This window comes from Triticum dicoccoides, chromosome 2B (assembly GCF_002162155.2).
Source record: "Triticum dicoccoides isolate Atlit2015 ecotype Zavitan chromosome 2B, WEW_v2.0, whole genome shotgun sequence".
NCBI classification, from domain to species: domain Eukaryota; kingdom Viridiplantae; phylum Streptophyta; class Magnoliopsida; order Poales; family Poaceae; genus Triticum; species Triticum dicoccoides.
Genome location: NC_041383.1, coordinates 761,424,330 through 761,438,592, shown reverse-complemented (window position 1 = coordinate 761,438,592; position 14,263 = coordinate 761,424,330). Strand labels below are relative to the sequence as shown.

Genomic DNA, 14,263 nt, shown 5'->3' with positions numbered 1-14,263 from the left:
CCCTTGCCCGGTCCACCCCGCTCTCCTCGCCCGGCAGTTCGCCCCGCCCCGTCAGCTTCGCGGTAGCAGCTAGGGTTGCCGCGCCGCCGCCAGCCAGGCCAAGCCGTCGCCGTCCCCGCCGGCCAGCTTCCCTCCTCAGCTCCTCCTCGCCCCTCAGTCCGCCCCGTCCCTCAAAGTTCGACGCCGACACTCACGGTGAGCCCTCCTTTTTGCATCTCTCTGTTTCTTCATGCTTGAATAATGCTTGAATTGATGCTAGCTATTGTTGATAGATAAAATAGGTAGATGGATTGATGCTTGAATTTTTTAGATGGATGGATGGATTGATGCTTGCTGATGTCAATGCTAATGGTATGCTCCACTAGCGGAGGAGGAAAAAATGTCAGAGGTGTTTGATATAAATTGTGTCACAAATAGGCATGCGAGGGTGCCAACTCCCTCGTATCCGTGATAGCAAGTTACGTGATCAACATTTTGACAAGTTCGACGATGATGCATATGTGCAACCTCCATTGCCGTTTACAGGTGCCAACGCTCTACCACCAGAAGATGATGGTACCATGAACGCAACACGTGACGCGATTGCTGCTAGTCTCGTACCTTGAGATTATTCATATTTTCAGTTTATGGACTTTCTGTAATGAAAAAAACTTTAAATCCATTGTAATATTTAGCACTTTTTATGACATTCTTAAATCATTTTTGTTACTGTTAGAAACAACAAAGTGTTAACATTTCATCAAACAAATTCTGTCTAAGGATAGTATAGACATTTCAACACACAACAGTTTCTAGAATCTCAAACTACAATCTCTGAAAAGAACTCGACGACAGATTCTGGGAGAAGCAGATTCTGGGAGAATTTTCGAGAATCCTGATTCTGTAGAATCTTGCCTGAAAAGAACTGGGCCTAAATCTATTGCTAAACCATGTCCAGTCAATCAATTCTCAACTGGGAAGCGTTATATGATGGCAACATATTATGGTATTCCATTTTGTCTCTCTTTATTTATTTGCAATATCATCTATTTTGCCTATATGCCATGGCATGGTACAACCTATGTTACTCCCACTATGAGTAGTATAGGCACGAGAGTTAACAGTCCAACCCTCACCATTTTATTAAGGGTGGGAATTGTGAGGGTATTGTTTTTACTGATTACTCCCTCGCCAAAAAACGTCCTACATTATAGGATGGAGGGAGTTTTTTTTTATAAAAGGAGGATGATCCCCGGCCTCTGCATCTGGCGATGCATGCGGCCATTTTATTAATTATTTTCACAAGACCTTACAAAGTCATACAACAATTTTCCGCAAAAAAAAAAGGTCATACAACAGTAAGACTAGGACGGAGGGAGTACATCTTAACCCCTCGTCAATTTTTATGCCTCTAAATGATAGGATGAATTTAAAATTTCATGCCCCTTTAATTCTTATTTTCTAGCTCTAATTACCACCGACCATATAGGTTGTCAAGGCATTCTTGGGCAGGAAACTACGCTGCGGACAGCAGGCCACGCACGCAGTTTATCCCATGCTTCAATCAATCTGCTCGTGCGGTACATTTTTTCGGAAGCAGACTTCAACAAACCAGTTTGACGAGTATGCAAAGGTATGACCTACTGAATACGGAATTACTGACAGATTCAACGGAAGCTGTACCTCAGGTGCCGCTGCTTATGAGTTGTGACCGATGATCTATACGCAGTCTAATATCAAAAAGATGATTAAATATTTAAATCCATTTCAAGCTCGATCGATGAGTAGTGTTGAGTATATGTGTTATGTGCATACCTCCCACATGATGCTCAATGGATGGCAGCAAACTAAAGAATCAGTTTTGCAACAAACTAAGGTAAAACATCAAGAAAGGAAACTTCCAGTAATATTTCCGCATCTCCGGGCTTCACATCGACCAGTGGATGCCACGGCCCGGCCGCCTGAGGTAACGCCGCTACTTCTACGAAGGCATGAGCACGCTGCTGAGGGCTTTGCTCGTTCCAAATGCAGCTCCCACAAGCTTCAGAACCTGTAGCGGCGATAAGACAAGAATACCCAATGAGAACATAGAAAACGGTGGCGAGTTATGAATTATGATGATGCTGTTTATTGGCAAGTAATTACCTGGATTTTGTTGAGCGTGAGTTCTTTCTCCACAAGCTTGTCCTTGGGAACCTTGGATGCGCGCAGGAACTCGAGGGTGTTGATCAAGCAGAATGGGCGGATCTGGAGGTCATCGGTCACCATGAAGTTCATGGGCCCACCCTTGATATAGGCTCCATCACTAGTGATTTGGGATTTAGCTCAATACAGCAAGTGGATCCAATCCAAAGGCATCGGCGAACTAACTCTTCTACTTGCAGCATGTTACTGCTGCGGCACCCAAAGAAGGGCGCTAGATTTGGGGACAGGAGTAAGCCTTGACTTTCCTGTTTCACACTTGCAACTACACTCTTGTAGATACTACCAATGCATCCGATCTGAGGTAACTCAGTGAAAGTCTTGAGCATGGTTCCAAGTGGAGTGCTGAGGATTCCAAAGACAAGATCAATGAAATCTTGCCCAACTTCAGCATACAGCACTGAATCATCCTTTGCATGAACAAGCCTTATCTTGATGCCTTTGAATTTGGGATCGGTCTCAAGTGCTTGTTTTGCAAACATATTTTCAGGCAGCACACACAAGTCTGCAGCATTCGGTGGGATAGCAACATTGAAATGAAGTCCAGTTAAGACTTGCTTCGTCAGCAGCGCTCTCCTGAATAAACACATCATCTGAAAGAAATGCAATAGATGTTATTATTGACTAGCGTAACTTAGCAGTTTCCTTGTAAAAAAAACTATTTGGTAAATTCATGTTCACATGCCGGGAGAGTCAGACAGACCTTGGCAGAATTGAGCTGGAGCACCTTCTCCTGAATGTTGTCTCTCTCCGGTATACCATATTTTTCAATCAGGGAAAACATGACTCTTGTGGAGGCAGGAGCAACTTGGAGATCATCCGTTACGATGAACTTCGCGACGCCAATGACAAAAACTGCATCCTCCTTGTCTTCAGCAACAGGAGGAGAACATTTTTTGTTCGTCCATTCCCCGATGTACTCAACAACATGTCCACAACTGCAAATAGCATCAGGGACAGAGCTAAATGCTGAATGGATGGGAGACTAAGAGACAGACCTTGGCAGAATTGAGTTTTTTTTTTGAACCCGGCATTACCCCTTTCCATTAACCAAATAACAGAAATACAAAAGTCTCCGAACTGAACTAGAGAAGGAAGCGGGAAAGGGGAAAGCGAGTTCAACGCATCGCCGGGAAACCCACCATAGGAACTCGCCTACGAGACACCTGCTGTGGGGCGAAAACCCAATGACACCTACAGTTCTTAGCACCCAACAGACACCAGCAAAGTACTATCATGCAAAATACACGACCCATCAGGTCACACTCTCGCGCAGGAGAACACACAAAAGCACCCCTGCCTTCCTGAATTAGCTGGAGGTTGAAGACGCGAGCTATCATGTTGTCGCCGAATCTTCAGTCGCAGCTGCAGAGATCATCATCATGTTGCTTGTGCTGCGCCTCAGCATCTCTGCTCCACGCTCCATCGCCTCACGGTCTGCCCCCTTTAGGAGACCTGCCCAGTAGGTGATAAAGACACACGCGGAAAAAACAATCTCAAAAGGAGTTTTAGGAAGCTTAAACTCAAAGGTTGCTCTGTTACGATTGTTTCAAATTGCCCAACAGATGGCAGCGAGACCGAAGGTATAGAATTTAGCACCATCAGGGATATATATATATATATATATATAACACTAAGTGTAATATTGCCAAAGGTTATTAGGACATAGATCAGTGCCCAGGACCGCTCCCACCGATCGCCAGATCACCCTGGCAACAGGGCATAGGAAGAAAAGATGTTGCGCCGTCTCACGAGCAGCACAAAACGAACACTTAGCATTACCAGGCCAATTTCGACGTTTCATAACATCACTAGTTAGGACCGCGTCCTGAAATAACTGCCACATAAAGATTTTGATCTTAAGGGGAATATTAGCTTTCCAGACCCACCGATAGTCACACCCTGCAAGGTTGCTTTCAAGGAGTTTGTACATGAATTTAGTAGTAAAACGACGCTTAGGCCCAGGGGCCCAGCCAACCTGGTCTGGTTCTGTAGAGGAAATAACACTCAGCACAGTTGTGCGCATCTCATTCCACATGTTCTCGAGAGGGGGGTTTAGCCTTCTGCGAAACATGTTGCCGGCCTCCACACCCCCCATCTTGTCAACCGTAATCTTAGGCATATTACAAATGCTAAACAACTGCGGGTATTGAACACGCATAGGAGGCATTCCATTCATGGAGTCCTCCCAAACTTGAGCCACATCCCCCGAATTAATCTGAATAGTTCTGCCCCGCATGTAATATTCTTTAACTTTCATAATATCTTTCCAGATAGGAGAATCATTAAACTTGCTCTTCACCGTGGCAACCGTATCTTTTTTCAAGTATTTGGCCTTAACTATACCTGGCCAAAGTCCATGTCGAGTATCAAGCTTCCACCACCATTTTACCAGGAGGCTGATATTTTGTTTACGTAAGTCCTTCACACCCAGCCCACCCTTGTCCTTGGAGCGACATACTCTGCTCCAACGAACTAAGTGATACCTTTTTCGTCCCTTCCAACTTTGCCAGAAAAACTGACGTCTCCTCTTGTCCAATTTTTCAATGAAGGTTTTAGGGAGAAGAAACATAGCCATATAGTAATAGACTATACTGGACAAGGAGGAGTTCAGCAGTGTAAGTCTGCCACCCGATGAAGCAGCATTGCCTATCCAGGCTTCACAGCATTTGCCAAATTTCTCATCAACAAATATTCACTCAAGGCATCTTAGGGAGGAGAAACTAACTGGTACTCCTAAGTAACGCATAGGAAAGTGACCAATTTGGATCACCTTCTCCGGATATTCTCCTTTTCTGGTATCCCATATTTTTCTATCAACGAAAACATGACCCTTGTGGAAGCAGGAGCAACTTGGAGATCATCAGTTATGATGAACTTGGGGATACTAATGACAAAAACTCCATCCTCCTTACTGTCAGAATCTGGACAATTTTTGTTTGTCCATTCCTCGATGTACTGAACAACGTTTTTACAATAGCAAATAGCATGAGGGACGGAGCTAAATGTTGTAACACCGCAGCTAGAATTTTTGCAGCGATACATAGGATTTGTGTCGGCAACTTTCACTTTAAGCCGATTGCAATGGGTTGCTGCAACATTGATAGTGAAGGAAATATGCCCTAGAGGCAATAATAATGTTGTTATTTTATATTTTCTTATTTCATGATAATTTTTTTTATTCATGCTAGAATTGTATTAACCAGAAACTTGATACATATGTGGATACATAGACAAAACACTATGTCCCTAGTAAGCCTCTACTAGACTAGCTCGTTAATCAAAGATGGTTAAGTTTCCTAACCATAGACATGTGTTGTCATTTGATGAACGAGATCACATCATTAGGAGAATGATGTGATGGACAAGACTCATCCATTAGCTTAGATGTGTTGGAGAACGTAGTAATTTCAAAAAAAAAATCCTACGCACATGCAAGACCATGGTGATGCATAGCAACGAGAGGGAGAGTGTTGTCCACGTACCCTCGTAGACCGTAAGCGGAAGCGTTAAGACAACGCGGTTGATGTAGTCGTATGTCTTCACGATCCGATCGATCCAAGCACCGAACGTACGGAACCTCCGAGTTCAGCACACGTTCAGCTCGATGATGATCTCCGGACTCCGATCCAGCAGGGTGTCGGGGATGAGTTCCGTCAGCACGACGGCGTGGTGACGATGATGATGTTCTACCGACGCAGGGCTTCGCCTAAGCACCGCAACGATATGACCGAGGTGGAATATGGTGGAGGGGGGCACCGCACACGGCTATGGAACGATCACGAAGATCAACTTCTGTGTCATGGGGTGCCCCCTCGCCCCCGTATATAAAGGAGCAAGGGGGAGGGGGCGGCCGGCCTAGGAGGGGGCACGCCAAGGGGGAGTCCTACTCCCACACCGGGATTAGGACTCCCTCCTTCCTTGTTGGAGTAGGAGAAGGGGGGAAAGAGGGGGAGAGGAGGAAGGAAAAGGGGGCTGCACCCCTTGTCCAATTCGGACCAGAGGGGGGCTGCGCGCCTCCTTCCTTTCGGCCTCTCTCCTCTATTCTCGTATGGCCCAATAAGGCCCATATACTCCCCGGCGAATTCCCGTAACTCTCCGGTACTCCGATAAATACCCGAATCACTCGAAACCTTTCCGAAGTCCGAATATAGTCGTCCAATATATTGATCTTTACGTCTCAACCATTTCGAGACTCCTCGTCATGTCCCCAATCTCATCCGGGACTCTGAACTCCTTCGGTACATCAAAACTCATAAACTCATAATATAACTGTCATCGGAACCTTAAGCGTGCGGACCCTACGGGTTCGAGAACTATGTAGACATGACCGAGACACGTCTCCGGTCAATAACCAATAGCGGAACCTGGATGCTCATATTGGCTCCCACATATTCTACGAAGATCTTTATCGGTCAGACCGCATAACAACATACGTTGTTCCCTTTGTCACCGGTATGTTACTTGCCCGAGATTCGATCGTCGGTATCCAATACCTAGTTCAATCTCGTTACCGACAAGTCTCTTTACTCGTTACGAAATGCATCATTCCGTAACTAACTCATTAGCTACATTGCTTGCAAGGCTTATAGTGATGTGCATTACCGAGAGGGCCCAGAGATACCTCTCCGACAATCGGAGTGACAAATCCTAATCTCGAAATACGCCAACCCAACATGTACCTTCGGAAACACCTGTAGAGCTCCTTTATAATCACCCAGTTACATTGTGATGTTTGGTAGCACACAAAGTGTTCTTCCGGTAAACGGGACTTGCATAATCTCAGTCATAGGAACATGTATAAGTCATGAAGAAAGCAATAGCAACATACTAAACGATCAAGTGCTAAGCTAACGGAATGGGTCAAGTCAATCACATCATTATTCTAATGATGTGATCCCGTTAATCAAATAACAACTCATGTCTATGGTTAGGAAACTTAACCATCTTTGATTAATGAGCTAGTCAAGTAGAGGCATACTAGTGACACTATGTTTGTCTATGTATGCACACATGTATTATGTTTCCGGTTAATACAATTCTAGCATGAATAATAAACATTTATTATGAAATAAGGAAATAAATAATAACTTTATTATTGCCTATAGGGCGTATTTCCTTCAGTCTCACACTTGCACTAGAGTCAATAATCTAGTTCACATCATCATGTGATTCAACACCAATATTCACATCTGTATGTGATTTACACCCATAGTTCACATCGTCATGTGACCAACACCCAAAGGGTTTACTAGAGTCAATAATCTAGTTCACATTGCTATGTGATTAACACCCAAAGAGTACTAAGGTATGATCATGTTTTGCTCATGAGAGAAGTTTAGTCAACGGGTCTGTCACATTCAGAGCCATATGTATTTTGCAAATATTCTATGTCTACAATGCTCTGCACGGAGCTACTCTAGCTTATTGCTCCCACTTTCAATCTGTATCCAGATTGGGACTTAGAGTCATCTGGATCAGTGTAAAAGTTTGCACCGATGTAACTTTTACGACGAACTCTTTTATCACCTCCATAATCGAGAAACATCTCTTTAGTCCTCACTAAGGATATTCTTGACCGCTGTCCAGTGATCTACTATTAGATCAAAATTGTATTCCTTTGCCAAACTCAGAGCAAGGTATACAATAAGTCTGGTTCACAGCATAACATACTTTATAGAACCTATGACTGGGGCATAGGGAATGACTTTTCATTCTCTTTCTATTTTCTGCCATGGTCGGGTCTTGAGTCTTACTCAATTTCACACCTTGCAGCACAGGCAAGAACTCCTTCTTTGACTGTTCCATTTTGAACTACTTCAAAATCTCATCAAGGTATGTACTCATTGAAAAAATCTTATCAAGCGTCTTGATCTATCTTTATAGATCTTGATGCTCAATGTGTAAGCATCTTCACCGAGGTCTTTCATTGAAAAACTTTTTATTCAAGTATCCTTTTATGCTATCCAGAAATTCTATATCATTTCCAATCAACAATATGTCGTCCACATATAATATCAGAAATGCTATAGAGCTCCCACTCACTTTCTTGTAAATACAGGCCTTTCCAAAAGTCTATATAAAACCATATGCTTTGATCAACTCATCAAAACATATATTCCAACTCCGAGATGCTTGCACCAGTCCATTGATGGATCGCTGGAGCTTGCACATTTTTTTAGCACCTTTAGGATTGACAAAACCTTCTGGTTGCATCATATACAACTCTTCTTTAATAAATCCATTAAGGAATGCAGTTTTGACATCCATTTGCAAGATTTCATAAAATGTGGTAATTGCTAACATGATTCGGACAGACTTAAGCATCGATACGAGTGAGGAAATCTCATCGTATTCAACACCTTGAACTTGTCGAAAACCTTTCGCAACAAGTCGAGCTTAGTAGTTAGTAACACTACTATTAGTGTCCGTCTTCCTATTGAAGATCCATTTATTTAACATGGCTTGTTGATCATCGAGCAAGTCAATCAAAGTCCATACTTTGTTCTCATACATGGATCATATCTCAGATTTTATGGCCTCAAGCCATTTCGTGGAATATGGGCTCATCATCGCTTCCTCATAGTTCGTAGGTTCATCATGGTCTAGTAACATGACTTCCAGAACATGATAATCGTACCACTCTGGTGCGGATCTTATTCTGGTAGACCTACGAGGTTTTTATAGTAACTTGATCTGAAGTTTCATGATCATCATCATTAGCTTCCTCACTAATTGGTGTAGGAATCACTGGAACTGATTTTTGTGATGAACTACTTTCCAATTCGGGAGAAGGTACAAATTACCTTATCAAGCTCTTACTTTCCTCCCACTCACTTCTTTCGAGAGAAACTTCTTCTCTAGAAAGGATCCATCTTAGCAACGAATAACTTGCCTTAGGATCTGTGATAGAAGGTGTACCCAATAGTTACCTTTGGGTATTCTATGAAGACGCACTTCTCCGATTTGGGTTCGAGCTTATCAGGTTGAAACTTTTTCACATAAGCATCGCAACCCCAAAATTTAAGAAACGACAACTTTGGTTTCTTGCCAAACCACAATTCATAAGACGTCATCTCAACGGATTTTGATGGTGTCCTATTTAAAGTGAATGCAGTTGTCTCTAATGCATAACCCCAAAACAATAGTGGTAAATCGATAAGAGACATCATAGATCGCACTATATCCAATAAAGTACGGTTATGACGTTCGGACACACCATTAAGCTGTGGTGTCCCAGGTGGCATGAGTTTGTGAAACTATTCCACGTTGTTTTAATGGAAGACCAAACTCGTAACTCAAATATTCTTCTCCATGATCAGATCGTAGAAACTTTATTTTCTTGTTAAGATGATTTTCCACTTCACTCTAAAATTGTTTGAACTTTTCAAATGTTTCAGACTTATGTTTCATCAAGTAGATATACCCATATCTGCTCAAATCATCTGTGAAGGCCAGAAAATAACGATACATGCCGCAAGCCTTAACACTCATCGGATCCCATACATCGGTATGTATTATTTCCAAAAAGTCAGTAGCTCGTTCCATTGTTCCGGAGAACGGAGTTTTAGTCATCTTGCCCAAAAGGCACGGTTCGCAAGCATCAAATGATTCATAACCAAGTGATTCCGAAAATCCATTTTTATGGAGTTTCTTCATGCGCTTTACACCGATATGACCCAAACGGCAGTGCCACAAATAAGTTGCACTATCATTATTAACTTTGCATCTTTTGGCATCAATATTATGAATATGTGTATCACTATGATCGAGATCCAACAAACTATTTTCATTGGGTGTATGACCATCGAAGGTTTTATTCATGTAAACTGAACAACTATTATTCTTTGACTTTAAATGAATAATCGTATCGCAATGAACATGATCAAATCATATTCATGTTCAACGCAAACGCCAAATAACATTTATTTAGGTTTAACACTAATCCCGAAAGTATAGGGAGTGTGCGATGATGATCATATCAATCTTGGAACCACTTCCAATACACATCGTCACTTCACCCTCAACTAGTCTCTGTTTATTCTGTAACTCCTGTTTCGAGTCACTAAGTTTTTTAGCAACCGAACAAGTATCAAATACTCAGGGGCTACTATAAACACTAGTAAGGTACACATCAATAACCTGTATATCAAATATACCCTTGTTCACTCTGCCATCCTTCTTATCCACCAAATATTCAGGGTATTTCTGTTTCCAGTGACCATTTCCTTTGCAGTGTAAGCACTCAGTTTCAGGCTTTGGTTCAGCTTTGGGCTTCTTCGTGGGAGTGAAAACTTGCTTGCCATTCTACTTGAAGTTCCCTTTCTTTCCCTTTGCCCTTTTCTTGAAACTAGTGATCTTGTCAACCATCAACACTTGATGCTCTTTCTTGATTTCTACCTTCGTTGATTTCAACATCATGAAGAACTCGGGAATCGTTTTCGTCATCCCTTGCATACTATAGTTCATCACAAAGTTCTACTAACTTGGTGATAGTGACTAGAGAACTCTGTCAATCACTATCTTATCTGGAAGATTAACTCCCACTTGATTCAAGCGATTATAGTACCTAGACAATCTGAGCACATGCTCACTAGTTGAGCGATTCTCCTCCATCTTTTAGCCATAGAACTTGTAGGAGACTTCATATCTCTCAACACGGGTATTTGCTTGAAATATTAACTTCAACTCCTCGAACATCTCATATGGTCCATGACGTTCAAAACGTCTTTGAAGTCCCGATTCTAAGCTGTTAAGCATGGTGCACTAAACTATCAAGTAGTCATCATATTGAGCTAGTCAAACGTTCATAACGTCTGCATCTGCTCCTGCAACAGGTCTGTCACCTAGCGGTGCATTAAGGACATAATTCTTCTGTGCAGCAATGAGGATAAACCTCAGATCACGGATCCAATCCGCATCATTTCTACTAACATCTTTCAACACAATTTTCTCTAGGAACATATTAAAAAATAAACATATGACAGCAACAACGCAAGCTATTGATCTACAACATAATTTGCAAAATACTACCAGGACTAAGTTCATGATAAATTAAAGTTCAATTAATCATATTACTAAAGAACTCCCACTTAGATAGACATCCCCCTAATCTTCTAAGTGATCACGTGATCCAAATCAACTAAACCATGCCCGATCATCACGTGAGATGGAGTAGTTTCAATGGTGAACATCACTATGTTGATCATATCTACTATATGATTCATGCTTGACCTTTCAGACTCCGTGTTCCGAGGCCATATCTGTTATATGCTAGGCTTGTCAAGTTTAACCTGGGTATTCCGCGTGTGCAACTTTTTTGCACCCGTTGTATTTGAACGTAGAGCCTATCACACCCGTTCATCACGTGGTGTCTCAGCACGAAGAACTTTCGCAACAGTGCATACTCAGGGAGAACACTTCTTGATAATTAGTGAGAGATCATCTTAAAATGCTACCGTCAAACAAAACAGAATAAGATGTATAACAGATAAACATCATATGCAATCAAAATACCTGACATGATATGGCCATGATCATCTTGCGCCTTTGATCTCCATCTCCAAAGTACTATCATGATCTCCATCGTCACCGGTACGACACCATGATCTTCATCATCTTGATCTATATCAATGTGTCGTCACATGGTCGTCTCGCCAACTATTGCTCTTGCAACTATTGCTATCACATAGCGATAAAGTAAAGCATTTGGCACTTGCATCTTATGCAACAAAGAGACAACCATAGGGCTTCTGCAACTTCAATAAAACATGATCATCTCATACAACAACTTATATCTCATCACGTCTTGACCATATCACATCATAACATGCCCTGTAAAAACAAGTTAGACGTCCTCTACTTTGTTGTTGCGAATTTTACGTGGCTGCTACGGGCTGAGCAAGAACCATTCTTACCTACGCAACAAAATCACAACGATAGTTCATCAAGTTAGTGTTATTTTAACCTTCTCAAGGACCGGGCGTAGCCACACTCGGTTCAACTAAAGTTGGAGAAACTGACACCCGCCAGCCACCTGTGTGCAAAGCACGTCGGTAGAACCAGTCTCGCGTAAGCGTACGCGTAATGTCGGTCCGGGCCGCTTCATCCAACATTACCGCTGAACCAAAGTATGACATGCTGGTAAGCAGTATGACTTGTATCGCCCACAACTCACTTGTGTTCTACTCGTGCATATAACATCACCGCATAAAACCTAGGCTCTGATACCACTATTGAGGAACGTAGTAATTTCAAAAAATTCATACGCACACGCAAGATCATGGTGATGCATAGCAACGAGAGGGGAGAGTGTTGTCCACGTACCCTCGTAGACCGCAAGCGGAAGCGTTATGACAACGCGGTTGATGTAGTCGTACGTCTTCACGATCCGACTGATCCAAGCACCGAACGTACGACACCTCCGAGTTCAGCACACGTTCAGCTCGATGACAATCCCCGGACTCTGATCCAGCAGGGTGTCGGGGATGAGTTCTCTTAGCACGACGGCGTGGTGACAAGGATGATGTTCTACCGACGCAGGGCTTTGCCTAAGCACCGCAACGATATGACCGAGGTGGAATATGGTGGAGGGGGGCACCGCACACGGCTATGGAACGATCACGAAGATCAACTTCTGTGTCATGGGGTGCCCCCTGCCCCCGTATATAAAGGAGCAAGGGGGAGGGGGCGGCCGGCCTAGGAGGGGGCGCGCCAAGGGGAGTCCTACTCCCACCGGGAGTAGGACTCCCTCCTTCCTTATTGGAGTAGGAGAAGGGGGGAAAGAGGGGGAGAGGAGGAAGGAAAAGGGGGCTGCACCCCTTGTCCAATTCGGACCAGAGGGTGGCTGCGCGCCTCCTTCCTTTCGGCCTCTCTCCTCTATTCCCGTATGGCCCAATAAGGCCCATATACTCCCCGGCGAATTCCTGTAACTCTCCTGTACTCCTATGGATACCCGAATCACTCGGAACCTTTCCGAAGTCCGAATATAGTCGTCCAATATATCGATCTTTATGTCTCGACCATTTTGAGACTCCTCGTCATGTCCCCGATCTCATCCGGGACTCCGAACTCCTTCGGTACATCAAAAATCATAAACTCATAATATAACTGCCATCGAAACCTTAAGCGTGCGGACCCTACGGGTTCAAGAACTATGTAGACATGACCGAGACACGTCTCCGGTCAATAACCAATAGCGGAACCTGGATGCTCATATTGGCTCCCACATATTCTACGAAGATCTTTATCGGTCAGACCGCATAACAACATATGTTGTTTCCTTTGTCATCGGTATGTTACTTGCCCGAGATTCGATCGTCGGTATCCAATACCTAGTTCAATATCGTTACCGGCAAGTCTCTTTACTCATTACAAAATGCATCATTCCGTAACTAACTCATTATCTACATTGCTTGCAAGGCTTATAGTGATGTGCATTACTGTAACACCCCGGATGTAACTTTTCATCTTTGTAACTCCAACTCTTGTCATTTTCGGCTATGTGATATGATATTCCCTCTGTGGTTGGGTTTTATCTTTTGTTTTGCATTTTATTCATGTCATGCATATCATATCATGTCATCATGAGCATCTCATTTGCATACGTGTTCGTCTCATGGATCCGAGCATTTTCCCCGTTGTCCGTTTTGCAATCCGACACTCCCACATGCACCGGCGCACCCCTCTTGTCTCTTTTCATGTGCGGGTGTTAAACGTTCTCGGAATGGACCGAGCCTTGCCAAGTGGCCCTGGTATAGCACTGGTAGACCGCCTGTCAAGTTCCAGGTCATTTGGAGCTCGTTTGGTACTCCAACGGTTATCCGCATAACCGCAAAGGCCTCTTTTGAGTTGCAGCCCAACACCCCTCCAAAAGAGCCCAATGACCCATCTAAGTCACTTCCATGCTCTCCGTCGTCGGATCACGATTGTGTGGGCGAAAACCGCACCTCATTTGGACACTCCTAGCTCCCTCTACCTATAAAAACACCTCCCCTCGAAAATTCCGGATCAATTCACCCCTAACCCTAGCCCCGCTCCTCTCCCCGCCGCCGGACGTGTCCGATTTGGGCCGGACACGTCC

The 14,263-nt window shown here is 43.5% G+C and overlaps 1 protein-coding gene across 1 annotated transcript in view; it reads right to left on the bottom strand.

Annotated features, from left to right (window-relative positions):
• Positions 1 to 1,960: 1,960 nt before the first annotated feature.
• The window catches only part of LOC119361346, a 72,230-nt gene continuing 59,927 nt past the window's right edge, over positions 1,961 to 14,263 (bottom strand). Inside the window, exons 3-6 of the mRNA XM_037626600.1 lie at positions 2,885 to 3,013; positions 2,350 to 2,774; positions 2,125 to 2,284; positions 1,961 to 2,029 (exon numbers count right to left, since the gene is read on the bottom strand). Of these exons, the coding sequence (XP_037482497.1) occupies positions 1,961 to 2,029; positions 2,125 to 2,284; positions 2,350 to 2,774; positions 2,885 to 3,013 (783 nt within the window). The remainder of the gene's footprint in view (positions 2,030 to 2,124; positions 2,285 to 2,349; positions 2,775 to 2,884; positions 3,014 to 14,263) is intronic.